Source organism: Hypanus sabinus, chromosome 3, assembly GCF_030144855.1.
Source record: "Hypanus sabinus isolate sHypSab1 chromosome 3, sHypSab1.hap1, whole genome shotgun sequence".
Taxonomy (NCBI): Eukaryota; Metazoa; Chordata; class Chondrichthyes; order Myliobatiformes; family Dasyatidae; genus Hypanus; species Hypanus sabinus.
The window spans coordinates 43,449,673-43,469,043 of NC_082708.1; the positions used below are offsets into that span (position 1 = coordinate 43,449,673).

General features: G+C 40.1%; 1 protein-coding gene across 1 annotated transcript in view; it reads right to left on the reverse strand.

Moving 5' to 3' along the window:
* Positions 1 to 19,056, reverse strand: part of LOC132390702 (anoctamin-7-like) — a 62,117-nt gene extending 43,061 nt beyond the window's left edge. Inside the window, exons 1-4 of the mRNA XM_059963258.1 lie at positions 18,796 to 19,056; positions 13,098 to 13,178; positions 11,324 to 11,491; positions 5,081 to 5,235 (exon numbers count right to left, since the gene is read on the reverse strand). Of these exons, the coding sequence (XP_059819241.1) occupies positions 5,081 to 5,235; positions 11,324 to 11,491; positions 13,098 to 13,178; positions 18,796 to 19,056 (665 nt within the window). The remainder of the gene's footprint in view (positions 1 to 5,080; positions 5,236 to 11,323; positions 11,492 to 13,097; positions 13,179 to 18,795) is intronic.
* Positions 19,057 to 19,371: the final 315 nt, after the last annotated feature.

The window sequence follows — 19,371 nt, forward strand, 5'->3', positions numbered from 1 at the left end:
TTCCATTAATTCACACCTTAAGCCCACAGGTATAATTTTCCTCATTTTACTTACAGGCATATACATTTATATAACATTATCTGTTACCAGTTTTATTTTGAAATAAAATAAACTTTTTTGGCATTCATAAATGTTCTAAGAATGAAAGTTCTGAAGGGACGAAGGCTTAGAAATTGTGTTGCTCCTACTTTTTGTGTATTGAATTGAACTGTGACATGAGGACAATGTTGCCTAATGAAACTATTATCATGGTTTATTCCCTTTAAGAGATGTTGAAAGCCAACCTGTATATTTCACACCAGTGGAAGGAATAACAATTCTTTAGTCTCCAGGCTTATCATGCCCCATGACCACAGGTGGTTACCAGCCCCATGATCATTGGCAGTATCGAAGTTCTGAGGATCACAATAAGCAGTTGGAAGGCTCCTTGCTCTGCACTATGAAATTCTGACAATGAATTTTCTAAAGACAACGGCTGACTCTGGGAATGGAAGGGTTGTCATACAAGGAACATTTGATGGTTCTGGATCTATACCTGCTGGAATACCGAAGGATTGGCGGGGTGGTGGGGGGGGGGTGGAATCTCATTGAAACCTTTCAAATGTTGAAAGGCCTAGACAGAGTAGACATGGAAAGGTTGTTTCCCATGGTGGGGGAGTCTTGGACAAGAGAGTACAGCCTCAAGTTAGAGGGGCATCCATTTAAAACAGAGATGTGGAGAAATTTCTTTAGCCAGAGGGTGGTGAATTTGTGGAATTTATTACCACAGGCCTTTGGGTGTATTTAAGGCAGAGAATGATAGGTTCTTGATTGGACACAGCATCAAAAGTTATGGGGAGAAGGCGTGGGAGTGGGGCTAAGGAGGGGTAAAAAGAACCAGCCATGATAGAATGGTGGAGCAGACTTGATGGGCCAAATGGCCTAATTCTGCTCCTATGTCTTATGGTCTTAATATGATATCCTGGCTTTTCTCTAAATATTTCAGGCAAGAGAACACTTAATATAGAAATCAGGAGGACTAACTGAAGGCATGGGATTGCTCTAAGCTGACCAGGTGAATGAGAATCTCAATGGCTTCTACAGATGTAAAAAAAAGCAAAAGGATAGCAATGGACAAAATTGGTCCTCTTGAAGATCTGCATGGTCTTCTATGCATGGAACTGAAAGAGATGGGGGAGATCTTAAATGGATTTTTTTTCCATCTGTATTTAATTGGGTAATGGACAGTGTCTATGGAAGTGAGGCAAAGTAGCATTGAGGTCATGGACAATATACAGATACAGAGGAAGAGGTGCTTGTTATCTTGAGGCAAATTAGGATGGATAGATCCCCAGAGACTGATAAGGTGGGAGGCTAATGTAGAAATTGCAGGGTCTCTAGAAGAGGTAATTAAATATCCTTAGCCACAAGTGAAATGCTAGAGAATTAAAGAATAGCTAATATTGTTCTGTTGTTTAAGTAAGGCTCTAAGAATAAGATGGGAAATTATGGGCCAGTGAGCCTGATGCCAGTAGTGGGTAAGTTATTTGAAGGTATTATAAGAGACCAGATGGTGACTATTTGAATAGACAGGAACTGGTTAGGGACGGTCAATGTGACTTTGTGCATGGTAGGTCATGTCTAACCAATCTTACAGAGTTTTCCAAGAAAGCTACCAGGAAAGTTGATGAAGGCAAGGCACTTGACAAGGTTCCACATGGGAGGTTAGTCAAGAAGGTTCAGTCACTTGGCCTTCAGGATGAGGTAGTAAAATGGATTAGACATTGATTTTGCAGGAGAAGGCAGAAAGTTTTAGTAAATGGTTACCTCTCTGATTGGAGGTCCATGACTAGTGGTGTGCTGCAGGGATCAATGTTGGGTCCGTTGTTGTTTGTCATCTATATCAATGATCTGGATAGAAATGAATCAGTAAATTTGCAGATGACATTAAGACTGGGAGTGTAGTGAACAGTGAAGAAGGATATCAAAGCTTGCAGTGGGATTTGTCCAGCTGAGAAAAATGGGCTGAAAAGATGGCAAATGGAATTTAATGCAAACAGGTGTGAGGTGTTGTACTTTGTAGGACAAACCAGGGTAGTACTTATACAGTGAACAGGAGTGTGGTAGAACAAAAGGATTTGGGAACACAAATCCATAATTCCTTGAAAGTGACATCACGGGTAGATAGGACATAAAGGAGCATTTTCGGCACATTGGTCTTCATAGATCAAAATACTGAGTACAGGAGTTAGGATGTTATGTTGAACTTGTATCTGATATTGGTGAGGCCTAATTTGGTGTCTTGTGTGCAGTTCTGGTCACTGACCTACAGGAAAGATATCAATAAGATTGAAAGAGTACAGAGAAAACTTACAAGGATGTTACCAGGACTTGAGGACCTGAGTTATAGGGAAAGGTTGAATAGGTTAGGACTTTGTTTCCTGCAGTGTAGGAGAATAAGGAGAGATTTGATAGAACTATATAACATTACGAGTGGCATAGTTACGGTAAATGCAAGCATTCTTTTTCCACTGAGGTTGTGTGAGACTAAAGCTATAGGTAATGGGTTAACATTAAGAGATGAAGTGTTTAAGAGGCACATGGGGCGGGGTGTAACTTTGTCATTCACAAGGCCGCTGAGAACGTGGAATGAGCTGCAAGTGGAAGCTGACAACCAACTAATGGCAGCTGCGCGCACTGAAGAAACAATTAAGTTGACAAACCAGAACACCAAAACAACATTGCTTTTGTGTTTTATTGTGATTGTATATCCCCAATTATCTGATGGATGAACTCCAACAGTGAGAACTGTAAATACCTAACCATGCCAAAAATCACATTATTTGCTCTTTATGCATAAAGATGGCTGAAAGTTGCTTTTCTATCGGATCCAATTTTGATAATAAAGATTATCAATGATTTTCCACACTTAATACCTTATTCGTCAATAACACGATTCTTTATTGCAAAGCAAAAATCAAGGGTCTCTCTGGTGAGCTGATAATGTTTAGAATGCATTAGTAGGTGAACAGTGAAAGGTTTTGCCCATTACGATATCTTCATTTTCTGATCTCAGAATAATCTCATTGGCTGCCCAAGAAACTGTAGAGTTGATATGTTCATTTAATCTGAAACATTCATCAGGATTTTAATCCTGTTTTATATTTGGCAGAACAATTTCCAAGATACAATATATGAAAGTGCAGTTTTAAAAAATATATTTATTTCTTGCTTGTCAAATGCTGATTTTAGCCAATCAATGTACTGAATGAAGACCAGACAAGCAGAACAGAAAAAATAAGGAACTCAAACTACAAGTGTATTTAAAAAAAACTCATTTTTAATTGAGTGCAGAGTATTAAAGGAGTAAATATCAGTCTGATTTTTAGCATCATGGCATCAGGGACCACAGTTCTCAATGCATTCTCATTGTTGTCAAGGTTTTTCACATGCCATCAAGTGCTCTAGTATTTATTATCTACCCATTCCTAGCAAGATTTTTAGTGGTTGAAAAAAACTGTAAAGTTAATCAAATATTCTCAATGAATGAAATTCAAAAAAATTGTTTACGATATGATTAAAATTTGAGTTAGCATTTGGTATAAGTTACTTCTTAATGACTATCAATCTGACACTGCCACGGAATCTGGGCACTTTCGCAGGCGGGCAGCTGAAAGGCAGCAATAAGGCGCATGGGAATGTGCACATTCCAGTCAATTAGGGTTTCTTTGTAATTCTATTTAATTCTCTTCCTTTCGCTTCAGTCTTGACCAAAGCACAGCCATGACATTGCTCCTGCTTACCTTGGTCCATGTTCCGGGAAAGATGAGTGATTTAGTTAAATGCATTAAAGGAGTGGTATTAATTTAATTCTACATTACTGCTTTTGGGCCACAGAGACTGTGTTAGTTTTTAGTTGGTGGAACGGTTGGCCTAGAACTTACTACTTTCCTTATCCTGTACAGTTCTTGTTAAACCTCAGTGAACTGTTCACTCTGTGCGTCTCTCCTTCAGTACTTGGGCCATCACCGAACTCTAAAGTCCAACACCAAAATGACAAATGCAATGCAAAATTCAGATTGCCAGCGTGTGATACTGGTTTACAGATGGAACTTCGCTTCACGTTCGCAAAATGAAACGTGAACACATTTGTGCAGTCCAAAATGTTTCATTTCAAGCCATTTATCCTCAATTTTCTACTGCTGATTGGAAAGATGATAGGTATAGTTTCACTCAGAAAAGTGTAAGGAAAATTAAAAATTCAAGTTCATTAGAAACAATATATTCACTGAGGAAGTAAACATTAATCTAAAAGAAACACCCAAAATGAAGGCATTTTATTACTGATGAAAGACTGGATAAATGTGCCTTGGAATGTAGTCTGACTGGAGACGATTTATAATGAAATGATTGATATATAGACAACAACTCTTTCTTCTTGGATGCAAATTTTTAAAAGAGGACATATGATGTCAGACAGGTTGGAAAAATCAATTTGCCCTTTTGGAAAAATCAAATTCTGGAAAAAGCTTGAAAGGTAAAGAAAATTGCTGATGCTGGAAATTTGAGATTAAAACCAAAAACTGAAGGAAATACTGTAATTTACACTGTTTTTTGGAAAGGAAAGAGAAATATCAAAGGTAATTTGATAATTACCTTTGAAATTATCGACAAAGTGAAAATTCTACTTCTCTCTTAGATTATGGTGGTTATAAGAGTAGATCAGACATTAGCTATCCTGTGGTGAATGACATTCCAAAGCCTTTCAACTTGGTATACATTTCAAATCAAGAGTGTAATAGAAAACCCTTAAATTGCTTAAGTGAATGTGGCTCCAACAATGTTCAAAAAGTTAGATACAATCCAGTTCAAAGCAGCCTGTTTGATTCATTCCCTCCATGAGCAGTGTACTATGGTTGTGGTATGTAATATCTTCAAAGAGCACAGCAGCTGCTTCCCTTGCCTGCCCCAACAGCGCTTCTGACAGCTCCTAACACCTAGAAGTTCAAAGGCAACAGGAAAGCAGAATATCATTGTGGCAAATTTCCTTCCTAGTCACACAATCTGCTGACTTGATAATATTTCACTGTTCCTTCTTTACCATAGGGTGTGAGTCCTGAAACTCCCCAAACAGCATTGTGGGAGCACCTTCACCTGCAGAAATGCAGCACTTTCAGAAGGTGGCTCATCAATTCCTTCACAAAGGTGATTTAAGGATGAGTTATTAACGCTGGCTTTGCTGGTATCATTCATGTCCTGCCAAACAAACGGAAATGTAAGAATCCACACCACACCTACAGTCATGGTGGGCAGGTTTCTTTTTAAACTTACCAGTGTTTTGTGAAGAGGAACTTCGACTGGAATCACTATCCAATTGCCCTTTTCTTATGTCATGCAGGACAAAGGAAGATTTGAATGCCTTTTTCAAAAGAAGGTACGATAGAGCAGGAACATTTGTTGAAATTTTTTGTTTGTTTGCTGCAAAAGTAAATGACTTTAATAGAATGTTCACATATTATTTAAAAATATTTAGACATTATTATGTTGTTCTAATTATTGCACCAACCCAACTTAAGAAGTTTCCTTCTGCTCAACAAACTGCTAATAGAAATGCTGGATGATTTCAGTTGTTCGTGCTCTGCTGGAGGAGCTCTTAATCTCTGGTGACTATTTCCACTACACAACACATTCAATAACAAATTCAGTCTGACAATCAAAACGTGGAAGATCTGCCATCAGAAAAACAAAGCTGGGAAAGGTGTTCAATTCAATTCTTTGCAATGAACTGTTCTGAACCATATGCCTTATATTTGGCAGGTGGTCCTGGTATCATATTGTTTTGAAAGAAAACACATTATACAATTGTGGTGCCAAACTGTGGGCAGGTGTCAACAACAAGTGATAAACAACATTCAGAAAAAATAATCTGCACTAACCAAAGCAAGGTATAAATATTTACAGGCGGAATTCAACGTTTAAAAATAGGAAATTAGCCTCAATAATTAAGTAGTCCCACCGTATTAGCAGAGAAGAAATGAGAACCCTTATATTTAAAAAAGACAACACTGAGAGGAAGTGCATTGAAAAAGGAGATTTTGGTTCACAGGACTGTGGAAGTAGCATAGGTTTCCAATCAATATAATTATTGACTATACCACATTTGTGTTAAGATCATTTCATCTTTAGACAATTTTTAACTGGATAAAGCTATATTTGAAGTAATTGTTCATAGTTTGTGGCCTCAAATAATATTTGAGGTCAAATGTAATTTTGCTGTATGAAGAAACAAAGCAGTTCTTGAAGATATTGAGTGTTGAAGTTTATGCAGGAGAATAGGTTATGTGAGAATAGGTTGAGTGAACTCAGCCTTTTCTTCTTGGAGTGACGGTAAATGAGGGGTGACCATATAGAGGTGTATAAGATGATGTGAGGCATTGATCGTGTGGATAGTCAGAGGCTTTTTCCCAGGGCTGAAATGGTTGCCACAAGAGGACTCAGGTTTAAGATACTGAGGAGCAGGGACAGAGGAGATGTCAGTTGTAAGTTTTTTACTCAGAGAGTGGTGAATGTGTGGAATGGGCTGCCGCCAAATGGTGGTGGAGGCAGATACGATAGGGTTTTTTAAGAGACTTTTGGATAGGTACATGGAGCTTAGAAAAATAGAGGGCTGTGGGTAAGCCTAGTAATTTCTAAGGTTGGGACATGTCTGGCACAACTTTGTGGGCTGAAGGACCTGTATTGTACTGCAGGTTTTCTATGTTTCTATGAGAAAACAGGCTTGATTTGCACCAATACAAATTACAGAGAAAGGTTCAAGATCAATAAACTTCAACAGATAAATTGGATTAAATTGCCTGCTCTAATTCCCTGATGGGCAGAGTAAATGTGAAACAAAACTATTAAGTTCTGTGTTTCTTAGGTCTTTCAAGATGGTGCTAAGTGAAGAACAGCTTCAAACATTGGGGGTTCTATAAGTGAACAAAGTTCAAGATAATAAACTATCTTGAAAACTTAGGCCTTGGGGCAAAAGGCACAACGCCAAAATTTGCGTGCAAAATAAAACTAGGAAGAGTAGTAAAGACAGCAAGCCACTCCAGAAGAAGGCCGATAGCCTGGTAGAGTACTGGGCAGATGAACTGCAAGACAGAAAAAGCATGAATTGGCTCATCATGGTAGGGAAGATAATACAGGCTGAATTTAACTGGACTGCAAAAAGGGAGAGGTCTAAGAATGCTTGCATTGGAAAAGTACTTTTGAATATGGCAGTATAGGTTAACAAAATAGCTTTGGGGAAAATAGAGACACAGCACAAAAGCCAGCAGTTATTTTAAATCTAAGTGCAGTACATGTTAGACTACAGCTGGGGTATTGCAGCAAATCTTCTGCACTGTGCTTTACTAAGGATGTCAAAGGAATGGAGAATTTACAGAAAAATCTTGATAGGATGGTTTCTGGATAATGCATTAACTTGGTAATGAATGCATTGTAAATAAATGTACATTTACTCTGGCTGAAATGTATGCCAAAACTAAAGTTACCTTCCACATCTTCATGTCCATTTTCTATAGGTATGTTTGTAAGAATGTAATGAACCTGGAAAACAGGAGAAGATTATGGGTATTGTAAGGCATTCATCCCTATAACTATAAATTGCCCAATTTCCAATATAAAAATTTGGTGGCTAATAGATAATTCCTTTATATCAAGTATATCATGGCTCAATATAAAAATAGCTTAATAATATGTATGTGCAAGCAAATAGCAACCATCTCTTACATAGGTTTTGTACATAACTAGAGTCAATACTGGTTAATATTTAAAACTGGTCTGTACATTACTGCAGTTTGCTCACTGACATTCTTAAATGTCCCCTTGCCATTACAAAATTTCAAATACCATAAATATTGAACAGTCAATGTTCCACATCACACAGCATACAATATCTAAGGGGCACAGAAAGACTTTTCCGTGGCCACAATCGAAACTGCAGGATAGTGGGTGCCTCTCTGGTGCCAGCGTCCAGGATATCTTACAATGGGTACAGAACTTTCTGAGAGGAGAGGGTGAGCAGCCAGAGGTCATGGTCCAATTAAGTAGCAATGACATAGCCTGGTGCATGGATGAGGTCCTGCAAAGTGATTTCAGAGAACTAGGTGGAAAGTTAAGATGCAAGACTTCCAGGGTTGTTATTTCATGAAGACTACCAGTGACATGAGAAATACATAGTGAGGCTAAGGAGCTGATACAGGAGGGAAGGATTCAGATTTATGGATCACTATGCTCTCTTTCATGGCTGGTTTGCATCTGAATCAATATCCTCGCCAGGATGATTTCTGGTTTGATGGTCTAAAACAGCAAGGCAGGTGGATGGAAGTCACAACAGTGGGGCAACAGATGGTGGACTGAGGACAAGAAAGATAGTATGACAGCTCATGAAAAGAAGGACACTAAGAAACAGACTTATAAAATGAAATTAAATCATTAGAAAGAGGTGACGTAGGGTCAGAAGGTGTTGAGTCATTGTGGATGGAGCTAAGAGACTGCAAAGGTAAAAAGACCTTGATGTGAGTTATATACAGACCCAAACAGTAGTAGGGATGTGGTCTACATTTTACAATGGGAGATAGAAAATGCATGCCGAAAAAGCAATGTTACAATAGTCATGGAGAATTTCAATATGCAGGTAGATTGGGAAAACCAGTTTGGTGCTTGATTCCCAAAGGGGGAGTTTCTAGAATGCCTATGAGATTTTTTTTAGTGCAGCTTGTGGTTGAGTCCACTAAGGGATCAGCTATTCTGGATTAGGTGTGATGCAATGAACCTAAATTGATTAGAGAGATTAAAGAAAAAGAAAATATGATCAAATTCACCCTGAAATTTGAGAAGGGGAAGCTACAGTCAGATGTATCAATATTCCAGTGGATTAAAGGGAATTACAGAGGCTTGAGAGATGATTTGGCAGAATTAATTGGAAAAGAACACTGGCAGGGATGACAGCAAAGCAGCAAAGGCAGAAATTTCTGGAAGGAATTTGGAAGGCACAGGATACATGCATTCCAAAGAGGAAGAAGTATTCTAATGGAAAGATGACACAACCATGGCTAACAAGAGAAATAAAAGTCAAAGAGAAAGGCATATCATAGAACAAAAATTAGTGGTAATTTTGAGGATTGGGAAGCTTTTAAAAACCAGCAGAAGGCAACTAAAAAGTCACTAAGTAAAGATGGAATACAAGATAAGCTATCCAATAATATTACAGAAAATCCCAAAAGTTTGCTCAGATATATAGTGTAAAAGAGAAGTGAAAGTGGATATCGGACCACTGGAAAACGATGCTGGAGACGTGGTAATTGGGGACAAGGCTTGTCTTGCCTGACAAATCTGTTGGAATTCTTTGAAGAAATAACAAGCAGGATAGACAAAGGAAAAACAGTTGATGTTGTGTTCTTGGATTTTCAGAAGGCCTTTGACAAGATGGCATGCATGAGGCTGCTTTCAAGCTATGAACCCATGGTATTACAGGAAAGATTCTAGCATGTATAAAGCAGTGGCTGATTGGCAGGAGGCAAAGAGTGGTAACAAAGGGAGCCTTTTCTGGTTTCTGCCAGTGACTAATGGTGTTCCACAGGGGTCTGTGTGAGGACCGATTATTTTTACATTATATGTCAATGATTTGGATGATGGAATTGTTGGCTTTGTTGCAAAGTCTGCAGTTGATATGAAGATAGGTGGAGGGGCAAGTAGTTTTGAGGAAGTAGAGAGTCTACAGAAGGACTTAGATAGATTAGGAGAATGGGCAAAGATATGGTGATGGAATACAGTGTTGGGAACTGTATGGTCATGCACTTTGGCAGAAGAAATGAAAGGTCGATTATTTTCTACATGGAGGGAAAATACAAAATACTGAGGCGCAAAGAGACTTGGGAGTCCTCGTGCAAGGTTCCCTAAAGGTCCATTCGCAGGTTGAGTCTGCGGTGAGGAAGGCAAATGTGATGTTAACTTTCATTTTGAGAGGACTAGAATATAAAAGCAAGGATGTAATGTTGAGATTTTATAAAGCACTGGTGAGACCTCACTTGGAGTATTGTTAGCACATTTGGACCCCTTATTTAGAAAGGATGTACAGTACTGAAACTGGAGAGTGTTCAGAGGGGGTTCACAAAAAATGATTCCAGGATTGAACAGGTTGTCATATAAAGAATATTTGATGGCCCTGGGCCTGTATTCACTAGAATTCAGAAGAATGAGGGAAGACCTAATTGAAACCTATCAAATGGTGAAAGGCTTTGATAGAGTGCATGTGGAGAGGATGTTTCCTATGGTGGGAGAGTCTAAGACCAGAAGACACAGCCTGTTTCCTATGGTGGTAGACTCTAAGGGCAGAGAACACAGAGGCATCCTTTTAGAATGAAGATAAGGAGGAATTAATTTAGCCAGAGAATGTTGAATCTATGAAATGCTTTGCCACTTGCAGCAAGGAAGCCAAGCCTTTAAGTACCTTTAAAGCAGAGGTTGATAGGTTCTTGATTGGTCAGGGCATGAAAGCATATGGTGGGGGAGAGGCAGGAGATTGGGGCTGAGAGGAAAAATGGATCAGCCATGATGAAATAGCAGAGCAAACTCAATGGGCCAAATTGCCTAATTCTGCTCCTATATCTTATGATCAAATAGAGATTGTGGGTCTGTTGGGCTCGAATATGTTTATTCAGTGCTGGTATTATGTGTAAGGAGGATGAACGTTGAGCCTGGATCAGTACATGGAATTTTGATGTTCTTATCATTACAGAAACCCTGCTGTGTGAGGGACAGCACTGGGTGCTCAACGTCCCTGGGTTTCATTGTTTTAGACATGATAGAGAGGGGAGGGGAAAAAAAGTGGAGGGATTGCACTACTGGTAAGGGAGAAAGTCACAATGTCACAACAGTACTCAGAGAGGACATACTGGAGATCTCATCAACAGAGGATAAGTGCAGTGACACTGATGGGATTATACTATAGGCCAGTTTAATGTTACATGTCCATTCCACTGGTGTTACACAAAAAACATCTATCAAACAAGAGAAAATCCACAGATGCTTGAAATCCGAGCAGAACACACAAAATGCTGGAGGAACTCAGTAGGCCAGACAGCATCATATATCCTGCCTGGCCTACTGAGTTCCTCAAGCATTTTGTGTGTGTGTTGTATAAAACATCTGTGGCTGTTTTAGATCAGAACTTGATCAGTCTAAAACCAAAATGAAAAATGTGGCACTGATCAAAACATATTTCAACAGATAATGGAGGGCTATTTGGAATAACTCCCAATCAGAAATAATAATCACAATAAAATTAACTACTCACAATGAGAGATCTCAGTGCAGGACGAAAAAATGCTTCTTCATTTTCAATTCCTTTAAATAGATGTCTTTTCTCATGTTCATAATGTGCACTGATATAGTTGACTACAGTTTCAGTCTTAAAATGGGACATGAATCTCTGAAAACACCCAGCCATTTTCAATTCAATAACCTTGAAAAGGACAAGAGCACATTAGTCAATACAATATTTCATAGATCATGTCTAACTGCAAAAGCAAATTCACAACTTTTCTTAGCGGACTTTAAAAATATGAACATTTGCATCTGCAAATCAAACAACTTCCAGATACACAGTTCAAAGCATTCTCTGGCACATTCATCCATTGTCACAAAGTTCACCAATACCTCTTTTGTTTGAGGATGTTGCTAATAAATTCAGTGGGACACAAGGTGCAAGTGAATGATCCCTTTCTTCACAAAATGAGGTTTGTGGAGTCTGTGAAGAATGCTGGATACAGGGGAGAAAGGTAGTGTGGTTGGGTGTGGAGGTGGTCATGAATCAAGGTCTGTTGGGGCTGAGACATGGAACCCTGCCAAAGTTCTTCAGCTGGTAGGTAACCCAAAGCAGCATCCTAGTGCGTGTCAGGAGCTGCTATTTAACACTGACTTCATGCTATCCAAAGATTTTATTTACAGCTACAGGAAGATAAAAATGTAATACATTTCTCTTGGTCTGTGAGGCAATACAATTCTAGTTCCTCTGGTAAACAGAGTCATTCCAGTACCATAGCAGTTAGCGTAACAGTATTAGTGAACCTGTGATGGGGGTTCAATACTGCCCCTGTATGTAAGTAACACACACAAAATGCTGGAGGAACTCAGCAGTCCAGGCAGCATCTATAGAAAAGAGTACTGCCGACGTTTTGGGCCAAGACCCTTCGGTAGGACGGATACTGCCAGCATTTTGTGTGTGTTGCTTGGATTTCCTGCATCTGCAGATTTTCTCTTGTCCGTGCCTGTATGTAAGTAGTTTGTATGTTCTCCCCATCACTGTATGCGTTTCCTTCAGGTGCTCCAATTTTCTCCTACACTCCAAAGATGTACAGGTTAGTAGGTTAATTCATCACATGGGTGTAATTGGGTGATGTGGGCTCATTGGACCAGAAGGGCCTGTTACCTCTAATTAATTAATTAGTTAGATACAGGCCATTCCTAGCCAATGATCGGGTTTCATTTTTGCAGACATCTATGAGTCAGAAAATATGCAAAAATCACTCAATACGGTCACGATAGCTTCATAATTATGTGATGAGTAGCATCAAAAGCACATAAGACTGATGAGAAAGAACAATTACTAAAAATTAACATAAAGAGGACACTAGACCTGCTGTTTGTAAGAATGAACTTTTTTTTAACATACAGTGTTAGACTTTGAATTTTACAATATCATAGAGGCTTTTGTACGTAAGGATATCTGTAACCCAGCATATCAGAAATGTTAATTTTAAAAACATTTTGTGTTTTGATAAAAGCAATTTATTAGAATTATTTAGAATAATAATACTAGTTCTACATCAATAGTGGGAAAGTTATTGGAAGGTATTCTAAGAGACCATATATTTGGATAGACATGGACTGATTAAGGATAATCAGCAAGGATTCATATGTGGTTGTATATATCTAACCAATCTTACAGAGAAAGTTGAAGTTAACCAGAAAACTAGTTGAAGGCAAGGGAAGTGGATGTTGTCCACAAGGCATTTGACAAGGTCCCACATGGAGGCTGGTCAAGAAGCTTCAATCACTCAAATGTCTACCTCTGACTGCTGGCCTGTGTCGACTGCAGTGCTGTAGTGATCGGTACTGGGTCCTTTTCGTTTGTCTTCCATATCAATGATCTGGATGATAATGTGGTCAATTAATTCAGCAAATTTGCAGATGACACCAAGACTGGGGTGTAGTGGACAGCGAAGAAGGCTATCAAGGCTTGCAGAGGGATCAGCATCAGCCGGAAGAATGTGTTGAAAAGTGGCAGATGGAACTTAATGCTGACCAGGACGAGGTTTTGTCACTTGTTAGGACCAGCCAGGGTAAGTCTTATGCATTGAACAGTAGGGCACGAGGAGTGTAGTAGAACAAAGTGATCTGGGAGTGCAGGTACATAACTCATTGAAAGTGACATCACAAGTAGATAGGTTAATAAAGAAAGCTTTTGGCACATTGGCCTTCATAGATCAATGTATTGAGTACAGAAGATGGGATGTGATGTTGAAGTTGTATCAGATGTTGGTGAGGCCTAATTTGGAGTGTTGTCTGTGTTTTTGGTCAACTACCAACAGGAAGGATGTAAACAAGGTTGAAAAAATGCAGAGAAAATTTTCTAGGATGTTGTCAGCTCTGCAGGACCTGAGTTATAAGGAAAGGTTGAATAGGCTAGGACTGTATTCTTTAGAATGTAGAAGATTGAGAGGCGATTTGATAGAAGTATACAAATTTTGAGGGGTATAGATAGGGTAAATGTAACCAGCACTTTTCCACTGAGGCTGGGTGGGACTACCACTAGACATCATGGCTTAAGGATAAGAGGTGAGAAAGTTAAGGGAACATGAAGGGAAACCTCTTCATCCAGAAGGTCATGAGAGTGTGGAATGATCTGCCAGCACAAGCGGTGCATGTGAGCTTGATTTCAATGTTTAAGAGAAGTTTGGATAGGTAAGTGGATAGTAAGGATTTGGAGGGCTATAGTTTCGGTGCAGGTTGATGGGAGTAGACAGTTTAAATGGTTTTGGCATGTACTAAGATGGGCTGAAGAGCCTGTTTCTGTGCTGTACTTCTATATGACACTACTAAGATTTCAGGCAAAATATATAGTTAACATATAATTAGATCTGTGGCCATTTGCCACAGGCCAATCAATTTCTTTCAGTATCCCTTATAGATACTTCTGCTTGAGAATCACTATTTCATTGGTCCTTTATTAAGATTCAAAACAAAGCAAATTACTGCAGATGTTGGTAATCTGAAACCATTCACTCAATAAATTATGAAGTATCTATGTGGAGAACAAAATGTTGAGGTACATCTTACCTCAGAACAAGGGAAAAGCTGAATATATTTTAAAAAGCCAAATTAAGTAAATGGCAACCAGCTGTTCCAGAGGGAACTTTCAGCAGTCAGGTTCATAACTCAGCTTGCCTTAGGCTTTAGCACATGCTCGTGCAAATGAGGAAGACTAAGGTGAAGAAGGAAGTAAGATATGGTCAGTTTTTTGGGCAACAAGTGCCAAGCTCCCTGTTTAGCAAAGCAACGATAGGCCACTGATGTCCTCCGGAGCTTTGGGTCCTGACTAGTGTTAAATTAGGATATAGTATGGGTGGAATATTTTCCACAAACTTGAGTTGTTGGCTGTAGATAATCCAGGTCTCAAAAGCATATAGGAGCAATTCAATTGATCCTGAGCTTTGTCTGAGATCAATTTGGTAACAGTGATCCTTTCCCTTTTCTATGCAGCAGAGATATGGATTATCTACATCTGATCTGTAGTGGCACCTTGAAGATAGTGAATTTTATTGTTGATATCTATCATCACCAAGTGGTAACTCCTAAGATGGAGGAAATGGTCCAGGTTTTCCAGGGTTTCTTGTAAACATTTATCATTGGAGAACGAAACACAGCAAAATGGCATGTTGCTGGATGATTTTTGTTTTGTGGATATTGAGTTCATGGACAATACTCTTGTATGTTTCAGTGAACAAGTCAGTCTCTGAATGGTGCACAAGCACAAATGTCAGCTGCACACTATGTGAGTGTACTGGTTGTCCTAGGCTCTTGGAGTACAGTCACCAGAGGATGAACAGTTTCCCATTAGTTCTGAAGATTAGATCCACTCCTGTGGGAAGTTAGTTGGAGGTGAGAAGCAACATTTCAGCAAGAAAGACTGAGAAACGTTTTGGGACAGTGATGGTTTGGTTTGGCAACCAGAATTACACATAATACTCCAAGTGTATAGCTCTGGTAGAGCACATTCTTCAACTAGTATTGCAGAATGTTTTAACGTAATTTCCCCACACTTATATTATGTGCCCAACCTATGAAGACATGTCTTATGCTTTTTGTTTAAAACCACCCTATCAACCTGTGTTTCCACTTTCAGGGAACTGTGGACTTGGACTCTGAACACAAAAGTTTCTGCAAATGCTGGTAATCTTGAGCAACACATGCAAAATACAGGAGGAATTCAGCAAATCAGGCACCATCTGTTGAGGGGAATAAACAGTCGACATTTTGGGCCAAGTCCCTTCATCAGGACCAGAAGGGAAAGAGGCAGAAGCCAGAATAATCAGATGGCCGAAGGGAGGAGCACAAGCTGGCATGTGATAGGTAAGATCAGTTAAGGGGGAAGGTGGGTGGGTGTAGGATGAAATAAGTTGCTGGGAGGAGATAGATGGAAGAAGTAATGAGCTGAAGGAGGAGGAATCCAATAGGGTATTGTAATAAAGGGAAGGAGGAGTGGAACCAGAAGCAGGTGATGGACTGGTGAGGTCAAAAGGAGTGAGAAGGTAACTAGAATGGGAAATGAAAATAGAGAAAAAGTGGGAGTGGGAGAAATTACTGGAAGTTAGAAAGATCAATTTTCATACCATCAGGTTGGAGGCAACCCAGACGGAATATGAGGTGTGGCTCCTGCAACCTGAGTTGGTCTCATTGTGGCAGTAGAGGAAACCATGAACATACATTTCAGAACCAGAATGAAAAGTTGAATTGAAATGGCTAACCACCAGGAGATTCTGCATTTTGTGGCAGACAGAACAATGGTGCTTGATGAGGTTTGCGTTAGGTCTCAGATTGGGAGCACTGGATACAAATGATGGTCCTGACAGACTTACGGTGAAGTACCGCCTCACTGTTCAGGGCCCTTAAATGGAAGGAGATGTAGCACTTGTCATGCTTACAGGGATAAACAAGCACTTCACCACCATTCAGAGCTTCAATTTGACTTCCATTCCCATTCTGACATGTCTGCTCAAGGCCCCCTCAACCACAAAAATGTAGCAAGACTCAGATTGAAGGAACAATACCTCATATTCAATCTGCATAGCCTCCAACCTAAGAGCATGGACATTGATTTCTCTAACTTCTGGTCATTATTCACCCAAGAGTACAGAGAAAATTTACAAGGATGTTGCTGGGTTTATAAGACCTGAGCTATAAAGAAAGATTGAATAGGCTAGGACTTTATTCCTTGGAACAAAGAAGATTAAGAGGAGATTTGATAGAGGTGTACAAAATTATGAGGGGTATTGATAGGGTAAATGCAAGCAGGCCTTTTCCACTGAGGTTGAGTTGGAATACAACCAGAGGTCATGGGTTAAAGGTGAAAGATGAAAAGTTTAAGGGGAACATGAGGAGAAACTTATTCACTCAGAGGGTTGTGACAGTGTAGAGTGAACTGCCAGCACAAGTAGTGCCTGCAAATTTGATTTCAACATTTAAGAGAAGTTTGGATAGACATATGGATGGTAAGGGTAGGGGAGGCTATGGTTCTGGTGCAGGTCGATGGGAGTAGGCAGTTTAAATGGTTCAGCACAGACTAGATGAGCTGAAGGTCCTGATTCTGTGCTGTACCCTCTCACCCCTTCTCTTCTCCTCACCTGCCCATCTCCTCCTTTCCTTTCTCCCATGGACCACTCTCCTCTCTGATCAGATTCCTTCTTCCTCAGCCCTTCACCCGTTCCACCTATCGCAGCTTCTTACTTCAATCCCATGCCCAGCCACTTTCTTCCTCACCTGGTCTCACCTATCACCTTCCAGCTTGTACTCCCTTCCCTCTCCCCTGGCTTCGTCCTTCTTCCTTTCCAGTCCTGATGAAGGGTTTCAGCTGAAGTGTTAAATGTTTATTCCCTTCCATAGATATTGCCTGACTTGCTGAGTTCCTTCAGCATTTTGTGTGACTTAGACTCGGAGTCTTCATATCTATTAACATTCCTCAGTGAGTTATCATTTACTGGACTTATCCTATATCTACTTAACTTGTCATAATGCATCATTTCACACTCGGCAGGATTAAGTTCTATCTGCTAATGCTTTGTCCAGCTTTCCAACTGATCTGTGTCCTCCTGTACCCTGAGACAACATTTCTTGCTATCCACAGCACCCACACTTTTATGTAATTCGCAAACTTGCTATTCTTATCTCCTTCATTCTCATCTAAGTTAGTATATAACTCCAAAAGCGAGGTCCCGGCAGTCATACACCATTAGGCACAGACTTCAAATCTTAAAACTATCCTTCCACCACAGTCCTGGGAGTCAAATCACCAGGAAAACTCTGGATTTATTTAGCCAGGACCCTATGTCTCTTAATATACCCCAAAAGGGTTATGGTGACTGACTCTGTTCCATGAATTTTCTAAATGTTTTATTTGAGTTATCATGAGGTGAAGATCATGTCTACTGGGGCTCTTGGTGGACAGAATCCACATTGCCATTCAGGGCACAGATCTTCAGCTACTGAGAGGAGCAGGAAGACCCTTCTGGAGTTAGCATGGTTGGATTTCAGCACCGGTAGCCCTTTGTGTTTCTGCTTATTTCCCTCAAGCAGTCGATCTCTCACTTTTTAAGCTGGCCTCCCCACACGTTGCTTCATCTGCCGTTTTGTTCTCTTTGTCTGCCTCCATCATCCACCTACCATGGTCTCTCAATTCCACTCCCTCTCCCCTCCCCTCCCCTTCCTTCTCTGTCACTACCTATCTGTCATTTTCACCCCTCCTCAGCTCGCCAGTCACCTCAACTCCTGTCTCAACCCCCCCCCCCCCTTATTACTGGTCATCTCCACTCTCCACTTCCAGTCATGAGACAGGGTCTTGACCCAAAACGCTGGCAACTCCTTTCCCTCCACAAACGCAGTTTGAAGCCCACGAGCAGGTTCTTTACTACTCCAGATTCCACACCTGCGGTCCCTTGCGTCTCCACAGAGACAACGTTTATCCCATCTTCAAAACGTGAGTGCCTATACTTTAGGTTGGCATATCTTTGTTATTCTCGTAGAAACCTAGGTTTTCACCATGTCGGAAAACACAGGATAAAAGGGGTACAGTAATCGAGTTTGCATGCAGAAGAGGCAAAAACAGTTTTTCAGGTCGATGACCTGTTGACCTTTTTCTGAAGCCGCTGAAAAATCCTCGATCTGCAACTTTGTTTCTCTCTCAGAGACCTACCTCCTCGGGGTTTCCAACATTTTCTTAATTTAATTCCGAATCCGTATTACTTTTACCTGTATTCATTGCGTCGAATTGCAGAATACCAAATTATACATTTTTACAATAAACCGCTTATATACAAATTTTAAATTCAGACGAGATTTTGCATATTGTTCAATAACATTCCCTCAACATCGAAATATTCCAAAAACAGAAACATTTATTTAATAAATTGAAAACAATTAAATAGATGATCATCGTCACACAAGACAACCTCCAACTTACTCCAGATTTAGTAAAGAACTGATAGTGCTCACCTCAGCCAAAGGCATTTTCAATTTCATTCTCTCAGCTGTCCGGCTCAAAAGTTCAAACGGTGCATAGATTTTAACGATCTGGTAATTATCTGTTGGCCCAGCTGTCAGTCCTTTCTCCCCGACAACACTGTGGTCCACTCGCAGCCCGGTGTTTTCTACATCCCTCAGAAACTTCAGTCTCTGTTCTGCGTAGGGATCGATGATTCCCGGTTCCCATTCATAAACTAACACATAATCGACAATTGGAATCTTTTCCGTCATTATCGTCGGTGCTTCTGGCAATTGGCACAACCGCGGTCAGGCTGAGCGGACTACTCCGATGTACCTCCGGCAGTTCTAGCTGCCCGTCACGCCACCCTCTACGCGTACCCTAGCTCAGAGCATACTCTGAAGGGGAAATCTCCGTGTCTCCCTGCTCTCAATCGTGTTAATTAAAAACAACAACTGACAGGTGCCCCTTTTCATCTAAACTAGATTATGAACACTTCCTTGGCGCGAAAATAAACCACTTTCTGTCCTGCCCGCTTGTTTGTTCTTCGCTTCTAAGTTGATCTTCTCCATTCCGTTTCTGTATCT